The 22,221-nt window shown below is 46.5% G+C and overlaps 1 protein-coding gene across 2 annotated transcripts in view; it reads left to right on the top strand.

Annotated features, from left to right (window-relative positions):
* The first annotated feature begins 1,976 nt into the window (after positions 1–1,976).
* The window catches only part of LOC128347538 (class I histocompatibility antigen, F10 alpha chain-like), a 41,939-nt gene continuing 21,694 nt past the window's right edge, over positions 1,977–22,221 (top strand). Inside the window, exon 1 of one of the 2 annotated variants that reach the window (XM_053302459.1) lies at positions 1,977–2,133. In XM_053302459.1, coding sequence (XP_053158434.1) covers positions 2,067–2,133 — 67 coding nt within the window. In that variant the 5' untranslated portion in view covers positions 1,977–2,066. Of the gene's footprint in view, positions 2,134–6,125; positions 6,287–22,221 lie in introns of those variants that run through there. The other variant, XM_053302458.1, reaches the window with a different exon arrangement.

The following is a 22,221-nucleotide window of genomic DNA, read 5'->3' as shown; positions in this document are numbered from 1 at the left end:
AGAACCCCTCTTTTAAGCCATTTACTCCACCAGGACATAAGTGAGAGCTCCCTGCAGAATACAATGGAGAAATCCAGGATTTCTAATGAAACTGTGACTGGGGAGCAGCAATGTGTCCCTCCCCAAAGGCCGATACAAACATAGGAGTGACACCAGACGCTGCGTTATTCTGCAACCTAAATATTCTATAAGGTCCTGGAAGCTCACAGGGTCATTTTGGGATGCAAGGTCATTTAAAACTTTGTTTCTCTATTTATATACTGCACTTCTGGACACCGTCAGAGTCCCAGGGCTGTAGGCCGTTCCGAGACTTCTCCAGCTCCCGGGACAGCCCAAGGTCCCTCTGGCATCCTCCCCCCACCCCCCCGCCGCTCCTGCTTTGTATTTGCGGCCAGCCACCATCCAGGCAGAGGGGCAGGAGCAACCGAACCCAAGTCTCTGGCAGCCTCCCCACCCCGCGAAAGCCCGACTGCAACGGGGCAACCCGATTCCGAGGTCTCTCTCTGTGCCCCCCGCCCGCCCTCCCTCCCCACCACCTGGCCATGCCATTCAGCCACCACCGCCTCACTCATGAAACCCTCCAAAAAAATGTGCACCCCCGAGAAGGTTTAAGCCGGCTTGGCGGCTTCCTCCGTGTGGTGACTGTCGGCGTCATCCCGGTTCCAGCCAGTAGGAGTCACTGGGGAGCGTGACCGTCGTCCCCCTTCTGGTCCAGTCAGCCAGTAAAGGGGTGTGTGTGACTGAGAAGGGTAAGAATTCTTTCTCTACGATCCATGCTTTCGTTCCAAGTACAGCCCACCCACCCCCGTGGGGGAACCTTTGGTTTACAACAGGGATAGTTACGGGTGTGGCAATGAGTCGTAAATTGATCCGAGTTCCTCCTCCTTAGAGGAAGAGCAGGATGTAAAAATGTAAATAAAAATAAATAAATATTGGTTTGGATTTTTTCCTGGCGTTTTGGCTAGTACTGCTTGGTTTTAATTTAAATATCAATCTGGCAAGCGCCAGGGTCCCACGCACACAGACAGCAAGCAAAACCTTCCTGCGGGTGCAGAGCAAACATGCCCACACAGTCAGCAGCAGCCTGCTCCGGCAGGGAGGGTCGTGCCCAGCCCGCCCCCGCCGGCCACGCGCGCCAGACTGCTGCTCCTTAACGGCGGTTGGTAACAGCAACAGCTGCACCAACAGCTTGCTCTTGGCTCCTGCCTGGGGATAGCCAGATTAATATTTCATAATTAAGCCAAAACCCAAGCTAAAGGAAGCCAGACGGTTGGCGTCACCGAAAAAACCAACTCTGCCTTCTCTCTTCGTTCTCCCCAGTCCCGCAATCATATTCTCTTCTGGGGAGCGCGCAGCAGAGCAGAGTATATATAGGCCCCCGGCTGGTGGGCGGGGCTCTTTTTAAGTGGCCTGGCCGACCGTGCACTGGGCTGGTGGCCTCATATGTCAGTCAAACAGTGCAATCCTCCTGAAGCGGGCGGGCGCCGGCGGCAAATGCATTCATGGTGGGGTGTGCGGGTGGTGGGGAAAAGCCAGAATAAAGCCAAAAAGCCAGCAAAAGCCACTCCAGCGCAATTTCCTGAAGCCAAAAGGGGCGGGGGAAAGCCAAGAAAAAGCCAAAAAGCCAGATGAAATTTCTAGCTGCCAAGCTGGCTTTAAAAAGTCAGACTTACAGGTTTTTTGGCTTAGAAAAAGCCACTATGGTCAGCAGCACGCGAGTGGCGATGGACGGGGTCTGGAGATGCGGGGCGCTACCCCCCCACCCCCTGTCTGCCCCACTGTACTCTAGCACTTTTTGGACACAGACAAATTCCGGGAGGGTAAGCAAGCCAGTCATCCGAAGGGGAGAGTCCAACCAGGACTATGGGCGGAGCCACTTCTTCTTTCTTTTTCCAAAGCTCTCAGGGAGCCGACAAGAGGTTTGCCCAGCAACCGCTGCCGGCATCGGAGTGTCATTTTCCTATTGGTCGGATATTTCCACCTCGGCCAATCTCTAGGATTGTTGTCGCTAAAGTTCCATTCCTGGGGCTGGGCAGCCAGCAAAAGAGACTGAAGTTTGGTTCGAAATGGCTTCGCTTCAGTGGCACCTCTTGAGCTTAGGAGCAATTGTCCTTCTGCTGGAGTCGTGCTTTGGTGAGTACTTCGAAGATTTAACTGCCCCCTGTTTTTCCCCTCCTGATCTGTGGGTTGTGGCGAGTGGTGAGTCCAGCACCGCCACGCAGCTCAGATTTTAGAGCTCAGTTCTTGAGCAACTGACCGAATCTCCGGGCTGGGTCGTGCGGCGATGAAGCAGGGACTCTTTTGTGCAATACATTTGTTTGGCATGCGATTAGGGGAGGTAGATTGGGCGTTGCTCGACCCAAAGCTGAATTTGGCACAGTTGTAGGGACACGTAGGGACACCTCAAATGATGTCATCCACCCTAGTTCGAGATGGCAGATGCATGGACATTTGAGGTGCTAGTGGGCTAACGTGAACAGCCTAACTGATTTGGACCAAATTTAGTCCAGTTGTAGGGATAGTGAAAGGAAAGTAGTCAGACTTTTTCTTACTAGAACAACTTCTTAACTTTAACCATTCTTGCTTTCTCATGAGCAGGTTTATGTTGTAAAAATCATGAGGGAAGTACAACACCCTTTGGCAGAGAGTAGACAAACAGTATGCGACTCATTGAACCTCCAAAAGATAACCTGTACTTGGAACTAAGTCTGTTGAAAGCATTTATTTATTTATTTATTGTTAAATTTATATACCGCCTTTCATTTAAAACAATCCCAAAGCGGTTTACAAAAGTTAAAAAAACAGTAAAAAAATTATTTACTTCTGCATAAATGTATCAATCTGAAGGTATTCGTTTCATATTAAACAAAATATGAGGGGTTTGTAATGAATAGTGTAATCTATTTTATGGGGAGGGGGAGAAATAAAACTTATAAATAAAACTTATAAATTTGGGCGGTATAAAAATGTTAAATAAATAAATAAAATAAATTAGTTAGCTATTTTAAAATCAGCAAGAAATTTTCTAACACAAAGATCAAAACATAAATTATTCTTTAAAAGTCTGTGTAATTCACTGTTTTTTTCTTATTATTTCAATGGGTTTTAAAGAAAAAAGTAACACAAATCAAACTTTTAAAATGGTATGTATTCCAGTTCTCATATATATAGCTATAGATATTAAAAGGAGAACCGCCCCCCCCCCAATCATAAGACAATATCATCAGGGTGTTTAAAGGCTTGCAAAACAAATATCTCTATTATATCAAATGTATTGAATCACCAACACACTCCACAGGAGACATGTAGGAAGAACACGTGTTTTTCTTCAGATAGCTTGAAAAATGACACTCACACCCCCAAACCACCACAGATTCATAGACAACCTATCATCAAAATTTATAATATTCCTTGGTGTGTTAGTACTCTTCAAAAAAGAAAAAAGGATAATACCTTAAAATAAAATAAAAATAATTCAATTGTACAAAATCAATTCCACATACAAGTTTCCATTGTAACCTGTGCAGAGATTTGTATATGGTCAGTACAGAATGTGTCAAATAAATTTAAAAAACTTTATGTTATAACAATGACAAGATTATGTATCACATTCACAGTGCGTGCACACATTCTCTCTCTCTCTCTCTCTCTCTCTCTCTCTCCCTGCATATCTCTAAAAACTCCAGGAATGGATAGGTGACCAGTTACTTGTTCAGCGGTCAGAGGATAAATTAGTGCCCTTTAGATTATTTGTATTTTGTAGGGTGTTTATTATGTACCAACATTTTGCATGTGAAATGTGTTGTATCAACCACATCAGAAATAGTCAGTATTCTATGACGTCTCTAACACTTTGGCCAAAGGTAATCTACTCCACATTTTTCTTACCCCAGTATTTCTAGAACTGGCCCTACTACACACACACACACTTACACACACTTTATCAACTGGAGGAGGGAATAATGCAACTTCCTTTGTCCCTCTTGCACCCCAGTGGCAGAGATGCCCCTGAAGAACTGCACTTTAGGTTTTTCCTTCCCAAACTTTCAATCCATGTTTCCAATAGCAGTTATTGGAGGCTGGTTTTGTTTATCTTCTTAATCAGACAATAGAAGAGTCGGCCGGGTGGGATGCTCCTCCAGCTTTGATGTACTATGGTAGACTTGACTGAGACTTGAGGTTTGTTCCTGGGCGGATGGAGCCCATTAATATCAGCCCAGGCGAGAGGACTTTAAGATCAAAGATTTTATTCTGCCTTAAGTACAGAGGTATTGCCTTGGCTAATGCCAATGTGCAGGACAACGAATTATTTCAAACAGCCATACCTTTATACAAGAAAATTCAAAAGTCATCCACACAAGAAAACAGCATGTTGTTGCCAGAGTGCTTAACCAAGGCCAGGCACAAACCACAAACATGTACCCAGGCAGACAGCCAGCTTCTTCCTAGTCATATCAGCTTTTCTACATATCACAGTTGGTCGCTGTAACCTATGGGGGATGGAAAACCACTGCTTTGCACCGACAGACAAAGCAACTTCTCTTGCAGAGAACTTCAAGCTGTGCAATTCTGTTACTATTTCACTATACATCAGCTTTACTGCTGGCAATAAATCCCACTATAGTCCAACAAAATATGCTCTGTGTGAAGGACTATGTCTTTCCTTTCTTGTAGGCATGTGCACGGACCGGTTCGGAGGCCATTCTAAAGGCCTCCAGACCGGTCTGAACACGCGTGGTTTTGGTTCGGGTGGGAGGTTCTAACAAAGTACGGGGGGGCTTTACTTACCCCCCAAAGAACGTCACCGAATTCTTTTGAGTAAGCGGGCGGCATACCTCCCTGCCGCCCGCTTCATTCCCCCTCTGGCGCTGCTCTTCTCCTTTAAATTCTCCTTCGGGCGGCAGGGTATCTTCCAGTCCCTGCCTCCCGGCTCTTCAATGTCCCCGATCGGCTGGCGGCCGCCCCCTGTGCAGCCTCAAGACCCCTGCCGCCCCTTCCCTTCCCATTTCAAGGGGTCGGCAGGAGAACTCCCCTGCCGACCCCGTCCCCTTCCCCGGCTGCACTGCAAATGGCTTCTAGGAAGCCTTTTGTGCGCCTGCGCAAAAGGCTTCCTAGAAGCCATTTGCAGTGCAGCCGGGGAAGCGAGCGGACGGCAGGGAGTTCTCCCGCCGCCCGCTCGCTAAAGTTTACACTTTAAAACTTAATCAAAAGAATACGGTGACGCTTAATCAAAAGAATACGGTGACGTTCTTTGGGGGGTAAGTAAAGTCCCCCCCCGTACTTTGTTAGAACCTCCCACCCCAGTGCCGGACTGCAGCTCCGCAGTTCCGTGCACACCTCTACTTTCTTGAGTCAAAACAGGGCCAGGTTAATCACTAAACACACACATCACTCGCTCCAGGGTTGCATTCTGGTTCTCTTCTGAATACTTAGCAGAATGCTCATCCCCCTAAATTCAAAAGGTAAGAGAAGCTCAAATGGGATTTCTCTCTGAGAGTTTGTTCTTCTTCATATGTTCATGTACCTGTGTTCATTTAAAAAAGTTAATAATCCCCACAATTACATGGCTCAGATGGGAATTGCACTCCTGTACCTGCATTCAATATAATATGTGAACACAGTTTGAGAACTTTTATCCTGTATAAAAAATAAAATTGTACTGTATTAGGTTTTCACCATGTTCTTACTGCTCTTTGCAGCAGAGGCCTCCCAAACAGAGGCCTCGCAACACCCAAGAGTGCTGAATTCTGCATCTGTTAGTGCTGCTGCCTGGATACCCCATAGCAAGAGGGGTTACGGGGGAAGGTTTTGTTCTTAAAAATTTGGCGGAGGGAGCCCATCTTCAGTTCTTGAACATGGACCCCTTTAGAGCTTGCTACCTCACTGGATCCCTCTTAGTACTTCCCCCCTGTTCCAGGCCCCGTCTGGTTTCTTTTTCTTCTCCCTTGGCAGGCGGAGGGAGACATGAAGTCTACTTCCCTTTTAGCATTCACAGCATGCTGACGAACAGTTTGCCCAGCAACCTCTGCTGCAAAGGGAGAAGCATATTCCTATTGGTCGAATATTTCCCCCTCAGCCAATTAGTTTGGATTTCCCTTTAGTCCGGATTTCCCGGAGCATGTGTGCTGTGCTCACAGTTTTTCTGATCTGTGAGTTATGGCGACGATGACACTTTGAGAATACAGCATCGCCACAGCTCAAATTGTAGAGCACGGGATGGTGACTGTTCCTCGGGAGCTCCTGTTGCTCCTGGGGACAATTCACCTTCTGCTGATACCCTGCAAAGGTGAGTATCTCTGGGGCTAAACTACCCGTGCGCTGGGCTTGGGAAGGGAGAGCAGAATCTGAATTGCTGAATGCCCAGTTGCTGAATGCTGTGGCAGGGGAAACAAGCCTTTTCTATGCTATACTTTTCCGGCGGCAGTAAGAGGAGGCAGATTTGGGGTGCTCCATCCAAACAGGAGTCACTTTGTACTTTTTGAAAATTCCTGTTTCTTACCTTATACGTTTTTGTTTTGCAAGCTCTCTAGAACAGGAACCACAGCTTTCTTCTGTACACAGAGATGGCTCACAGTTTTTAGCCAGAGAGAGAGAGAGAGAGAAGAAATTCCCTTTAATAGTCACCAGTATTAAGAGCAGTGATAAAAGTAGATTACAGGAGTCTCCATCACATTATGTCGGTTTTCTGAGCTGAGTATTGATTATGTCAGGAATTTATCTTGCCAATTATCATAATGTTTTCCTACTCAATTGCATTTTCTGTCTGCTTGTGTCCCGTGGTTGCTACTGGTGTCTCTACGTTATATTTCTTTTTAGATTGTGGGCCCTTTTGGTACAGGGAACTGCCTTATTTCTTACTAGCAGGTGATGCCCCTCAACCAGGTATTCCATTTTTCCTAGGAATTGAGAACAAATATGAATGCTGGTATAGCTAAGTGCTATCAAGTGAAGCTTCCATTACTCTTTTCATAACTAGTTTGAATTATTTTTGTGATTTGGAACAGTAAAAACTTTGCATTAAAATGACAGTTGAACAGTGACTCAATCTTAATTTTAGCATTTTTTAATGAATTCTAATCATAATAGTTATGAATTTTTCCCAATTAAAAGTACGAGAAAGAGGCTGCTGGCAAAGATGGTCAATAGCTCCTTAGAACTCCTTGGTTGTGCTTTAATCGAAAATTAAATTTAAAAATAATTTAATAAATTAGATTAAATTAAATTACTTTTTAAAAAATTCAGCCTTTCACCCAGCGTGTTCCAGTATGAAAAGTAGTGCATTCAGCTAATGCAAGTGGCAGGATTGTATCTGCAAAACTTGGTATCTGTAGGTAATCAGAAAGCACAACTTAATTTCGCACCAACTCTCCAACATATATAATAGGCTAGTAAATGATGCCCATCGTTGACTGGCCAAAGTCACAGATTACACTTTTAGGAAAGTTCAAGAAATTCAATATATGTAATATACTTTTAAAAATTGATGTACTTGCAAAGGGAAGTAAAAACAGTTTGTAATTTGTAGGATTTCAACTGCAAGCATCATTCATGTCCTTGAATAATTACTGTGTGTGCGCGTATATATGTATGTGTGTACATATTTATATTTACATTTATATCCCACTCTTTCTTCAAGGAGCCTATATATGGTTATGTTTATCCCCACAATAACCCTGTAAGATAGGTTAGGTTGAGAAAGAAGTGACTGGCCCAAAATCACCCAGTGAGGAGTCACCCAGTGAGTTTCGTGGCTGAATGGGGATTTGAACCTGGGTCTCCCTAGTCCTAGTCCAACAGTCTAATTGCTACACCACACTGGCTTTATATGTGCTGTATATTTGTTGTAAGTTTGAATCATAGTAAATTTGAATCTGAGAAAGATCTTCTGCTTCTCTTGGACATGTCTTTGAATTGTTGATCTGATTATTGAGCGTTAAACATCTATTGAGAACAGTAACATTTAATATATTATTTTATTCAAAAGTTTCTTGATTCTATTCAGAATTTCTTCTTTTAAAAATGTAAACCTTACCCCAGCATATTCTGCTGTAAAAAGTAGTGCATTCAACTAATTTTGGTGGGAGGTTTGTTCATGCAAACTTTGGTATCTGAAGGTAAAAGGAAAGTATGATATTCTGAATTCCAAATTATTTAAATTTTCCCCAAGCATGTTCCAGTTGAAAAAGTAGGACCTTCAGCTAATTTCAGTGACAGGATTATGTTTGCAAAAATGGGTGTTTGTAGGTCATTCTGTAGTATGACTTTATCTCGCACAAACAATGCCACAACAAACTCTTCAAAATATAGAATAGATTTATTATTTTGCTATGTGAACCCCTTGGAGCACTTTTGTGGAAAAGCAGTATATAATTATTCTTAGCAACAGCAGAGCAAACTTCTGTTATCAGCAGAAAGTGCTATATAACCTGGAGGACATCCACCACCACCACCACAAAACCCAGCCTGGAATTGGGGTGCCAGATGCAGGGGAGAGGCAAATTCTTCTTACAAAAATGATGAATACTTATATCCCACTTTTCGGAAAAAGTTCTCAAAAGTTTTACGTAGAAATAAATAAATAAATAGGCTCCCTGTCCCCAAAGGGCTCACAATCTTAAAAAGAAACATAAGAGAGACACCAGCAACAGCCATTGGAGGGATGCTGTGCTGGGGATGGATAGGGCCAGTTGCTCTCCCCCTGCTAAATAAAGAGAATCACCACTTTTAAAAGGTGCCTCTACTCAGTTAGTAGGGGATTTCCCTGGGTTGCACATTTGCCTGTGTAAAGGAATACTCCCCTCCTCCCACAAGTAGATTTGTGTCAGTCATGCATATCTTTGAGCCCTCAGATATACAGGTGAAACTTGAAAAATTAGAATATCGTGCAAAAGTCCATTAATTTCAGTAATGCAAATTAAAAGGTGAAACTGATATATGAGATAGACGCATTACATGCAAAGCGAGATAAGTCAAGCCTTAATTTGATAAACTATTTATCAAATGCATATATTGGATAAATGCATCAAGTTTTCATCTAAGTTTCTGGTCACAGTGTTAGTGGTCTGTTTGTGCCCCTACCTTTCCTTGCTGGTTTATACCTGTGACGCCCATTTTGGATTTCTCAATAATGAGAGCAGTGGCAGGTTTGGGTCTTCTGGGGCCCTATATGAAGGCATGTTCTGCAATCCTCTGCAGGAACAAAATAGGCACGCACACATAATTAAAAGTAATGTTTGTTTTACACACACTCTCTAAACAATATATTACATCTGAAAGCAAGATAGGTGTCCTAGATCGGGGGTACTAATACTCTTAGGGGTACTTGAAGGTCTCCCAGAGGGTACTCGGAGCCCTCTTTTATTCCCACACTGCAGCTGCACTACTTGTTCCCTATCAGAGGATCACCAGCTTGCAGCAATGTGTGTACTACAGAAGAGGAAAGAGGAGGGGGAAACTCTTCTCCAGTGCTCTCCCTCCTCCTGTGTTCTGTGCTAGCTGCATCTTGAAGATCAGGATAATAAAATAAATAAAATAAAATAAAATATATGACACCTCTGGGGGGAGAGGCATGTGCCTGATGACAATGTATACTGTATTTTATCCCAGTCGGGCCTTTCACTCAACAAAGTGAATGCCTCTGGTCCTGGGCTAGGCCAAGGATAGTCCAGACAAGTAAAAAATGAAGAAGAGGGACTCTTCTCTCCACCCCTGATATCTTTTTTTATTGCAAAAAGAAAAAGCAGCTCCAATACTCAATCATTGACATCAAGTGAAGGCACACATTTCAGTAGAGGTTCAAACTCCAAAAAATGGTAAAGGTAAAGTGTGCCATCAAGTTGGTGTTGACTCCTGGCGACCACAGAGCCCTGTGGTTGTCTTTGGTAGAATACAGGAGGGGTTTACCATTGCCATCTCCCTCACATAGGAGAGGAGAGCTGGTCTTGTGGTAGCAAGCATGACTTGTCCCCTTAGCTAAGCAGGGTCTGCCCTGGTTGCATATGAAAGGGAGACTAGAAGTGTGAGCACAGTAAGATATTCCCCTCAGGGGATGGAGCCGCTCTGGGAAGAGCAAAAGGTTCCAAGTTCCCTCCCTGGCAGCATCTCCAAGATAGGGCTGAGAGAGATTCCTGCCTGCAACCTTGGAGAAGCCGCTGCCAGTCTGTGAGGACAATACCGAGCTAGATAGACCAATGGTCTGACTCAGTATATGGCAGCTTCCTATGTTCCTAACAGTATTAGATGATGCCTTTCAGCATCTTCCTATATAGCTGCTGCCCGATATAGGTGTTTCCCATACCATTGGGGATTCAAACTGGCAACCTCTGGCATGCTAGTCAAGTCACTAAAAGCAAATGAAAAGATACAAAATAGTTCCTCTCTCTCTAGGTATACAGCTTGCACAAAAGACAGTTCCTTCCCTGTTGTTTTCACTCTACAAAAGTATCCTCTCCAGGTCTTTTCCATCTGCCCCAGAACACTGGTACAGGCCTCTGTTATACAGTTTCACTCTCACTTTCCCCACTCCCACTTCAGGCAAACCAGAATCCGATGATCTCATTGTCATGCCCAGTTTTGTTTTGACTGGAAAGGGAGCGGTGAAGGCCATACACCGAGTGCCCAACAACAGCATCTGTTCTCAGCACAAACAGGGCAGTGCAAAAATGGCTTTTCTTGGTTCACAATGGCACTACTGGTGGTGGGACTGTCCATTTTAGATCACACACACACCAAAAATTGAATGCTGTCCATAAAAAGTTACTCATAAGTATTTTTGAAATTAATGGGACAGATTTACCCCTTCTAACTGAGCAAAGAGTCACCTTCCAAAGTAGTGATTCTCTTATGTTTAGCGAGGGGCGAGCATTGCAACTGGCCCTATCCAACCCCCGTGCAACATCCCTCCAGTGGCTGTTGTTGGTCTTTACTTTATATCTCTTTTTTAGATTGTGAACCCTTTGGGTGCAGGGAACTATCCTATTTATTTCTTTTTCTATGTAAACTGCTTTGGAAACTTTGTTGAAAAGTGGTATATAAATAGTAGTAATATATAGTTTATTTCCCCCATTAATTTCAGGGGGAGTACTCATGAATAACTTAGGATGCTAAAAGCCCTAGATCCAGCCCTGATTACCTGTCCTGTGTGCTTTCCCGTGGCGCTGGATACAGAATATACTAAAATATGGGATGATGCTAATCATTGGGACTAATCTCCCCTGGTTAACTATTTGTTGGTTAACTGTTTGTTAGCTGAAAATGTTCCATTTTCTGGGGACCCACATAAGAGCCTGTCTGGGATGCCCAGATGCAGGGGCAAGGAGCTCTTTTCTTCCTTGGGTTTGTCTTCCCTTGATGTGGCCAAACTCAAGGAAGTTTGCCTGGATGTGGGGAGATCCACAGGCTAATGTATCAAACATACCTGGGCACCTGACTCTTTGAGCCCTCAACAGTGATTCCTCTTTCCACAAAGACTTGTGTGCTGCCTCTAAGTTTGTAAGCAGATGTAATGTCACTTCTGAGTTCTCTCTGTGCAGCACCTGGTACATCACTACAGACACGTCAAACTGGATGGGGAGGAAGAAGCTGCATTTAATGCAGATCAGACAGTGGTACTGTTGGTCAGGGGTTTAGCCAGCCTTGGCATCAACCTGTCCTGAACAGGTTGCACTCCCTCTGTACCAAGAGGTTTGCAGTCTGGGGTACTCTTTGATCTTGGGCTTCTCTAAAAGCCCCAGGGAACACAGTGAACACAGGTTATCAACTTTGGCTCATGCACCAGCTGTGGCAGTTCCCGAAGAAGGCAAATTGGCCACAATCATCCATGCTCTGGGCCTGGGTGCCTCTAGATTAATTGAAAGCATTAGGAAGCTTCAGCTGGTACAAACTGCTCAGCTGCTAAATGGGACAGCTTACTGGAAGGATATTGCACCAATCTTACTCGATTTGCACTGGCTGCCAGGTGCTTCCAGGCCCAGTTCAAGATGCTGGTGCTTACCTCTAAAGCCCTACATGGTTTGGGACCTGAGTACCTGAAGGACTGCTTTCTCTTATGTTGACCTTTCTCTGTACATGTAGTGATCAGAGGCTCTGATTCAGGTGCTCTTTTTATTAGATGGACATCCACTTTGAGCAGGGCCTGGTCAGTGATAGCCCCAGTTCTCTGGAACACCTTTGCTATTGATGCCGGGCAAGCCCCTGTCCTGTAGGCATTTCAGTGACAAACTAATTTCTTAAGAACGCTTTTCATGTTGGCTGATTTTAAAATTGTGATATATTTTTAATACTGGTAATGGTTTAGTGGTTTATGTGTTTTAGAATGTTTATGATCGCTTGCTTGCTTTGTGGATATGTGTTTGCACCTTGGGTGTCTTTAAGAGAGAAGTAGGGTAAAAATACTGTAAATTGTAATGTGTATCTATCAAATAGTTGTAGCCATAATGAAGAAAGCCAAACAACTTGTGAGAAATTGTCCTTGTTGCCAATGAAAACTCTCATCTGCCCAAGAGCAGCTGGTCCAGATTGGGACTGTGGTAATGGCAAATGGTTAAAACCCTTCCCCCGGACCTTTTGCTGAGTCGAATCATTGGTCCATTTAGCTCATGGCAGCAGCACTCCAGTGTGTCAGGCAGAAGTCTCTTCCAGACCTACCTGGAGATGCCAGGGAATGAACCTGGGACCTTCTGCATGCACATGCTGTTGCACCGAGCTCTGGCCCCTTCCTCTAGGGGGAATATCTTACAGCATCTCACATGTAGTCCCCCATACCAATGCAAACCAAGGCAGGCTTTGCTTAGCAAAGGGGATAATTCATGCTCACTACCACAGGTGACAGCAACTTCTCTTTGTCTCTCTGACGCAGCCCTTCCTCCAACTAACCTGCAATATGGGAAAAATAAGACTGTGCAGTATTAGCACTGACATGGCAAATGTATAACTGTTTAGAAGCCACTAAAAAAACCGCCCACATTTTCTCCATGCAAAAAGATCAAAGATAGAAAGACCATATGTTGCATTGCTGCTGCCTTTGGATAGTGAGGGTAGGGATTCATGTTGCTGTCCAATCATAGCTACACGAAAGTCCTGGATTTTTAAACTGTTTCTTATGATCAGCTCTCACATTTATCTCTGTGGGTGGGCAGCCGGTAAAAGGGAGTCCTCAAAAGGAAACAGGAAGCCCTACTGCCAGATAATGGAATCCTTAGTCGAGTGCTCTTTGTTTCTTTACATCTATAGTCAAGCCTTGCCTTTTCTGGGAAATCAGGCATGAATGATGAATCCACAGCTTTGTGCAGACGCCAGAGGGAGCTGGTGTATGCATAAAGCTGTTAATTCCTCATTCATTTCCCAGAAAAGGCAAGGCTTGACTATAGATGTAAAGAAACAAAACGGACTAGATCAAGGGTTCCTCAGTCAGCCTGATTTCCCAGAAATCAGATGTGTCTTGAAAACTATTTACACAGTTCATACAAAACTTTATTTTTTAGAAAGATGGTTCAAATATCTGAATTATGTAGACGACAACAACAACAACAGAGCATTATGACAAGCGAGAAAGATTGAAATGCATGTTTATTCTGTAATGGATACACTGTAAAGCAAATATCAAAAAATCTAGAAACAGTTGTTTGACAGTTCTTGGACAGGAGGGAGGGTGCAGGATTGGTGAGTATTTTTCTGTTCTCAGATATGTGCAACCAGGGTGGATAAAGATCAATGATTTAAAAAAAATAAAATTGGATTTTTAAAATTTAAATCAGATTTTTAAAAAATAAAATGCTTTTTGAGGAAAAAATGATTTTTTCCTCAAAAAGCATTTTACAAAATCCGATTTAAATTTTAAAAAAATCTGATTTTTTTAAAAAAATCATTGATTTTTATCCACCCTGATTTAAATCTAGTCTTACTGACTAGTGATTTAAATCAATTTGATTTAAATCAAATCCACCCTGTGCGCAACTACTGCTAGTATAAGAATTTCTTTTTTAAGTTTACAAAAAAGCTGCTGCTAATTTGCCACAAAAGCTACTGCGGCTGGGACACAGCAGCACTTTTCTTTGCATGCATTTTTCTTTATTGCCTTTTTGGCCCCCTCCTGTTGTACAGGGACCCTTCCAGGTTCCATCTCCTTCCTTCCCTCCCTATATTCTTCTTCTCCAAATAGAGGGAGGGTGAAGAGATTCTCTTCAAAGGGTAGTCATTGTCTTTTTTTTAGGGCGTTTATTAGAGCCAGGAAAAATATCACAGAGTGAACAGTAGCAAGCTTTTGAATTCTCCAGGACTCTATTTCAAGCTGGATGTCAAGCAGAACGGTTTAGATGGGGTGCAGAGGGAAGATAAACTTGGGCATAATTTTAACTGTTTTTGTTTTGTTTGTAAACTGCTCTGAGCCAGATTGGGAGGGGCGGTATAAAAATTCAACTTACTAACTAACTAACTAAATAAATAATGGTAGCCATACTATCCAAATGGTCTACAGTCTGGATAGTCTTCAGGTGGCCTGCAGGAGGCTTAATGCAGGCTTAATTTATGAGCCTCTGACAAATGTGAGACATGAAGGCTGCTGTGAAAAGGAAACAAATTTGGCAGTCTCCCCATTTTCTTTTTTTGCAACTATACAATCTAGCACTTGACTTGTATCTGTAGCCAGCATAAACTGGCATGCAAGTTCCTTGCAAAGCAGATAGCAAAACGTTAGGGAAATGTTGATGTCAAACTCATTTTTCCCCTGAGTAGGAGAGCCTCAGTACGGGTAGTGCACTGTGCATGCCCGAGACAGAACTGGACCATGTGACTTGATTGTGGGCGGTACCGCCTCCTAGTCCCAGTTCCAGTTCTGTCTCGCTCGGGACAGGACGTTTGAGGAAGAGCTCTATATTTCTCTCTATTTCTGGAACTTCCAACACTGATTTCGAATTAACACGATCTTTATTCTTGCTCTCTACGCCCTTCTATTTGTGCAAGGGTGGGAAGGGAATCGGCTGCATTCGACTCCAAAACTGTAAGCCATAAATTTCTCTTTTTACGTTCCAATTCGGTTTGATTGATCCTTTTAAAAAAAAATAAATAAAAAATAAATAAATAAAAAAATTCCCCTTTCGTTGCCGTCCTAATGGAGCTCGCACATGCTGCAGAGTTGCTCCAGGGATCCCTCTCTGAGGGAGCACCGCCGCCGCAGAACCTGGGCGCCGCGAACTGCACTTTCCCGCTCCCAACGGAGCGATCTCACACCGTGGCTATATCGCCCGTTACTCCAGCCGACGCTCTGGCGTCGGGACAAAATGGCGTTCCCGCCAGTTCTAGCAAGCCTTCCAAGGCAAGGCAGAAAACCAAGCACAATGTAGAGCCTTCTTCACCTCAAAAACGCAAGAAGAAGAAGGACTCTAAGGGCAAGAAAACGGAGCTGGGAAGACGCCTCAGTGAACGGCTGCTCCTCCAAGCGGTTTGCCGCCGATCGAAGGCAAAGTCCCACAAAAATGGCGCCAAATCGTCTAGCGCGCCCAAACGGCCCGCACTGGAGGTGGTCGACCGGGGCCCGGTGGGCATTATCCCGGCACCAATTCCTCCGCCCCTGGAGGGCCCAGTGGTTGAGGGGGAACCGGCCTGCCCGCGCATTCCCTCTCCGCTGTTGATCCAGCCGCCTATTGGAGCTACTCGGGATTCGCAGACAGTGAGTAGACCTCCTTTCTCCCCTGGCGCCACCCAGTGGCTCAAAGAATTTTTGCAGAGGGAATTTGCCCTTGAGCCACCTGCGGCTCCGATAGCTCATAGGGCAGGGCTGACTGCACAGGCTGATCAGGGAGTCCCACTCCAGGCCATCCCTGGCCCATCTACCTCTGATAATCTAATTCAGATCCCTCTGAATGTACAAAGAGAACCTAGGGCGAGACATAGGGAGAGGGCTGATAGGCACGGCAAGGGAAGACTCTCCTCTTCTTCCCCTGATTCCAGTCCACGCCGCAGGGCCATTCCCCTCTCCGAAAGGGGTCTGTTTCTGCCCAGGCTACTCCCACGAAAATCCAGACGTAGACGTAGGGATTCAGTTTCCTCATCCTCCTCTCCTCCATCTCCCCAGAAGAGCAAAAAGGCAAAAAAGCCCGCTCCTTCTTCCTTCTCTCCGTTACCCAATACACAGGTTCCCGTTACCACACAGGTCCCCATTACTTCGCAAGTCCCCATTATTGCTCAGGGTCCAATTAATACACAGGTTCCCATTACTGCTCAAACCAGACCCTATCAATCTTCCCCCTCATCTGAGAGCAACTCTGAACCACCGGTACCTACGGACCCCGACAGGCCCATAGACTCAGACAGAGAAGAAGGAGAGCTCTCTGAGGAAGAGGTTGCTCCGCCCATTTCTAACTCTATCAGGCTCTTTTCATCAACAGATTTCGAGGTGCTTTTATCCAAAGCCAAGCGCACCATTAATGACATTACGGATCCTGCGACCACGACCCAGCCAACCTCTACGCTAGACTTACAAGTTTTCCCTTCTCTGGAACCAGCGAGCCCAGTAGTTCCTTTTCCACCTCTTTTTCAGAAAGTGATGTGCTCAGAGTGGCAACGGCCAGCATCGACCAAGCCTGTCGGAAATCTACCTAAAAAACATTATGTCTTACCTGCAGAGATAACTAGCATGCTTGCCACACCTAAGGTAGATCCGCCGGTCGCACAGCTGGTGTCCGGAGCATTGGTCCATGCTGAAGGCCAAGAACAGCTCAGATCCCAAGAGGACAGACGCTGCGACACACTACTTAAAAAGGTACATGACGCTTCAGCCTCGGCTATCAAAATGGCTACGACTAACTCTATCTTTTCTAGGGCGTCGGTTTTGTGGGCAAAAGAACTGGTGAAGTTAGTCCCACCAGAACTACCTAAATTACGCCAGGGAATAAACAAAATGGCTAAAGCGGCTGCTATTACTGCAGACTCCAGCTTAGACGGTTTACAACACTCATCCAGGGCCCTAGCGGCCGCCTCCGCTGCGCGCCGCATACTTTGGCTTAAGCCTTGGACCGCTGACTCTAAATCCAAATTGGCCCTTACCTCGGCCCCCTTCTCAGGGGCATCTCTTTTCGGTCCGGCCCTGGATCCCGTCTTAGTCGAGACACATGACAAGAAAAAAGCCATGCCTTATTCCCGGAGAGGGAACAGGCCTTATTCTCGGAACCCTCGGGCTTCCTTTCGTCCCTACAGACAACCTCCCACTCAAAGCTACCAATCCAGGGAGTACCGCCCACAAAACTTCAGAGGCTCTTACCGACCACACTGGCGTTCCAGATATCGGGGCAATTCTAGAGGTGCCCCCCCAAGGGATACAATGCACCTTACTCTCAACGCAAACAATGACGCCATCCCGGTGGGAGGCAGGCTGGCGGAATTCTGCACCACATGGTTTTCCACAGCCTCAGACTTATGGGTTTTAGATGTGGTGGAACAGGGTTACGCTATAGACCTATCTTCTTCCCCAATGTCCTGTTTTATACCTACTCCCAGGTCAGCCGATCCGAGCAAACATCGGCGGATGCTTCAAGCAATGCAGCATCTCCTCCAAATCAAAGCAATAGAGCCGGTTCCATCATCAGAAAAATTTCAAGGCACATACTCCATCCTTTTTCTGGTGCCGAAGAAAGACGGGTCGTGGAGAGCCGTGCTCGACCTCAAGGGTTTCAACCGCCACGTCGCAAAAAAGAGGTTCCGGATGGAATCACTCCGTACTATCAAGGAGGCTGTCCGCCCAGGGGACTTTCTGGCGTCCATCGACCTCTCGGAGGCATATCTCCACGTTCCTATCAGAAGGTCAGATCGTCGTCACCTCCGCTTTGCGTACAACACCAAACACTATCAATACCGTGCACTACCCTTCGGCCTCTCGTCAGCGCCAAGGGTGTTCACAAAACTGATGGCATCACTCATTTCCCACCTTCGCCTACAAGGTGTGCATATACACCCATTTCTGGACGATTTGCTCGTTAGAGCGCACTCCTACAACCAAGCGGTCAAGGACATACACACCACAGTGCAGGCTCTACAGGATCATGGTTTTGTGATAAACAAAGAGAAGAGTTCCCTGATTCCGTCCCGTCGTCTAGTCCATCTGGGGGCGCTATTCGACACGGCTCAAGGAAAGATCTTCCTTCCCAACGAACGCAGGGAAAAGATTACCCGGCAACTCCAACCCCTGCTCCGCAAGCGACACAAAGACATCATGGTTCTAGCCCAGGCCTTGGGGTCGATGGTGGCCTGCATCGAATGTGTCCCGTGGGCCAGGTGGCACTCCCGGCCACTCCAATGGGCTCTCCTCCCGCACCAGGAGGCCATCATGGCCGTTACTCACAAACAGATTGCCGTCTCACAGAAGGTGAAACTGTCTCTCCATTGGTGGCTATCGACAGCACTATCTGCAGGGAAGCCTCTGATGGAACCTCGCCGGGTAATTCTCACGACCGATGCCAGCCTATCGGGCTGGGGTGCCCACTGCCTCGGTCAGATATCTCAGGGCTCATGGTTGGCGACGGAAGCCAGGCATCCCATCAATTGGCTGGAACTCCGTGCGGCACGTCTAGCCTTACTCCACTTCCATCACATCCTGGCAGGACAACACGTTCTCCTCAGGACGGACAATGTGACGGTCAAAGCACATGTCAACCGTCAGGGGGGCACCAGATCTCGATCCCTGATGAAGGAAGCCGATTTGCTGTTCCAATGGGCAGAGGGAAACATTCGATCCATAAGCGCAGAACACGTCAAGGGCATGGACAATCAGCTAGCAGATTGGCTCAGCCGGAAGACCTTGGATCCAGGCGAGTGGGCGCTCCACCCGGAAGTATTCCAACAAATCTGCAGAATTCTGGGGCAACCACAGATGGACCTATTCGCATCGCCAGCAAACCATCAACTCCCTCGCTTCATGGGACGTTTTCACTATCCCCGGGCGGAAGCCACGGACGCCCTCAACTCTCCATGGCCAAAGGAGCTCCTATACGCCTTCCCTCCCACGGCCATACTAAGGAAGGTCATTCAAAAACTTCTTCTCGAAAAGGCAGAGCTGATCCTGGTGGCGCCTTTCTGGCCCCGCAGGCCATGGTTCTCAGACCTCCTCGAACTCTCCACTTGCCCTCCGTGGCGGCTCCCGGTTCGCCCCGACTTACTTCGCCAGGGGCCCTCCTACCATCCCGACCCTCAGTGGCTCCAGCTGTCCGCCTGGAGGTTGAGCGCCACAGGCTCGAGGCCAAAGGATATTCAAAATCAGTACAGGACACCATTTTAGCCTCTAGAAGAACTTCTACGCAGAGGATATACCAAACCACCTGGAAGGCATTCTTACGATGGTCACAGCAGCAGGACTCGAACCCCTTGGAGGCAGGGGTACCGGAAGTCCTGGCCTTTCTACAGCGGGGCCTGGACCTTAAACTACACCCCAGCACTCTGAGGCGGCAGGCTTCCGCCCTGGCCTCGGTCCTGGACATTTCATCCTTCTCATCTGGTCACCATTCTCTCCATCCACACATTTCAAGGTTTTTGAAAGGGGCAAACAATATTGCCCCGGTGCCCATCAAACAATTTCCGTCTTGGAACCTCAACCGGGTCCTCAATGCCCTTACAAAACCGCCCTTTGAACCACTCGACTCTATTCCCTTGAAAGTTCTGACCTATAAGACTCTTTTTCTGGTTGCCATCACGTCGGCCCGCAGGATCTCAGAACTAAGCGCTCTATCGGCAAAGAAGGAATTTTGCATTTTTCAATCAGACTCAGTTACTTTACATCTGGATCCAACCTTCCTTCCCAAGATCAATTCTACCTTTCACAGAGCCCAGGTGATCGTCCTTCCCTCCTTCTGTCCGGACCCAACGCACCCCACCGAACGATTGTGGCACAATCTGGATGTCCGCAGGGCGCTTCGTATGTACCTAAGACGGACCAGGGAGATTCGCAAGACTGATTCACTCTTCGTCTCCTTTTATCTTCCCTTCCTCGGGAAGAAGGTAACCAAAGCCACGTTAGCTGGCTGGATCAGAGCCTGTATCCTGCTCGCGTACGAAGCTCTTCACCTCCCTCCACCGGGCAGAGTCACAGCCCATTCCACTAGAAGCGTAGCTACATCGGCAGCCTTCGCAGCTCACATTCCTTTAGCTGAAATCTGTAGGGCCGCCACATGGTCGTCAGTAACGCCTTTCATCCGTCATTATAAAATCTCAAGCTTTTCTGAACACCAGGCGGCATTTGGCCGCACGGTTCTGCAGCAAGTCGTTTGAATTCATCCTTCCCACCCGGGGGCATTATCCATCAGCTTGGGCATGTCCCGTACTGAGGCTCTCCTACTCAGGGGAAAAAGGAACATTGGCTTACCGTGAAGGTTCTTTTTCCCTGAAGTAGGAGAGCCTCAGGCCCACCCGGATGTATCTGCAGGTTTCCAGAACCGTCTCATTGTCGCTGGGAGGGTATCCCTTGTGGTATATAGCCGGTTCTCAGGGATTTTTAGAGGGCTAATTTTTCTGGGCCTTCTACTGTCCGACTTACCTAATTCTTGCTCTAGTCTCCTTGTTTCCATTTCTATAGATTTATGTCTTCTAGACTCGCACACACTGAGCTCTTCCTCCATGGACCTTGTCTATCCATCGCTCTACAGTCCTGGAACTGGGACTAGGAGGCGGTACCGCCCACAATCAAGTCACATGGTCCAGTTCTGTCTCGGGCATGCGCAGTGCACTACCCGTACTGAGGCTCTCCTACTTCAGGGAAAAAGAACCTTCACGGTAAGCCAATGTTCCTTTTAGGTGGTAAACTAGTAACGAGCCAAACTGAGTAGTTTTTTCTAGTGGTTGAAGAACATTTTAACATCTGTCCAGCAACCCTGGACAGAATTGTAGTAAAATTTTCCTATTGGCCTAATATCCTACAGCCCGCTCCCCCCACCTCCCAATCATAGCTCTTGCTGAGAATTTCCGGGGGGGGGGCGTGTTTCCCCCACTGGTGTAAACGGATCATGGATTCTAGCAGAATGCAGGAGTGTAGCAGGAGAACTCAGCCTCAGACTGAGATGGGTTCACCCCAGTGGCTCCTCTTGCTCTTGGATGCAGCTTTGTGTCCCTTGAGGAGTTCAAGGTATCTCCATGATGCAATTCCTTGGGAATGAAATGTTTTGATGGAGCTTCATAATGGTTGTCTGCTAATCCAAACTCAGTCCCTGTTTCTCTCCTGTCAAAAGGATATTTTGTGAGCCGGTGAGGAATCACTACTGTGTTCATTCTGTACAGTGCTTAGCACACAGGTATATGCGTTGTCGGAGAGTAATGGCTTCAGGGTGGGAGAAGCAAAGAGCTCCTGAGCAACAAGAAGTAGGCGCAAGAAAGGCTTTTCCTTGAGTCACAGTGGGTCTCTCCACCCTGTGCCAGTTCTGCTAGCTAGAGCATCCCATGATCTTGTTCTCTCTTGAATCCTTCCTTAATGAACTGGACTCTCCACTTGGCTTGAGGAGCAAAGCATGGATTGTCCTCTCTGGAAACCCATACATACCCTATGCACATGCATCCCATTCTGCAGATCTGACTGGGATCTGTAGGTACCACTTAATGGAAAGCATTTAAATAAGGTACAAAATTAGTGCAGTGAAATTTTTGCTTTGCATCAGAGCAGGGGAGGTGGAAGCCCTTCTTAATGGAAAACTCTGACAAGAAGGAAAAGTGGTAGGAAGCCTCTCCCTGCAGATGTTCATCCTGCCAATATTGGGTGTTCTACACTTTCTGCCCCCTGTCCTTTGCTTCCTCATTGCCGGCCAAAGAATCTTTCTTGCCTCTTCCACCAATACTTTCCCTCCCCCTCCCACTCATGCTGTTTTGCCCACCTCCTGCTCCCTCTTATGCCTCCCTCTCTTCTTTGGCCTTCTGGGGATCCCTCTCTCCTTCCTGTGATATCCTCCCTGCTTATGCAAACCCCGCCACCCTGCTTATGCAAACCCCGGCATGCAGAGTCTCCTCAGTGGAGAGACCCCCAGCTGCAGATGCCTTGGGGTAGCTGCCGCCATCTCTTTTTAATTACTCCAACGAGAGGCACTGTAAGGAGTACCTTTAGCCTCATGGGTGTTATTACTGGCCCCTGTAGCCTCCTCCATTTCCGCAAAGTGAGACCTTGCCAGATTCACCCCTCTCTGTTCTCTGATCAGGTAGAATGACCAATTGACAGATATGTGGGAGAGAGACCCTTCCTCTCATATTCAAAACGTGCAC

The sequence above is a fragment of the Hemicordylus capensis genome, chromosome 2 (genome assembly GCF_027244095.1).
Source record: "Hemicordylus capensis ecotype Gifberg chromosome 2, rHemCap1.1.pri, whole genome shotgun sequence".
NCBI classification, from domain to species: Eukaryota; Metazoa; Chordata; class Lepidosauria; order Squamata; family Cordylidae; genus Hemicordylus; species Hemicordylus capensis.
The sequence above is the reverse complement of the archived record's forward strand: the minus strand, read 5'-3'. Positions and strand labels throughout refer to the sequence as shown.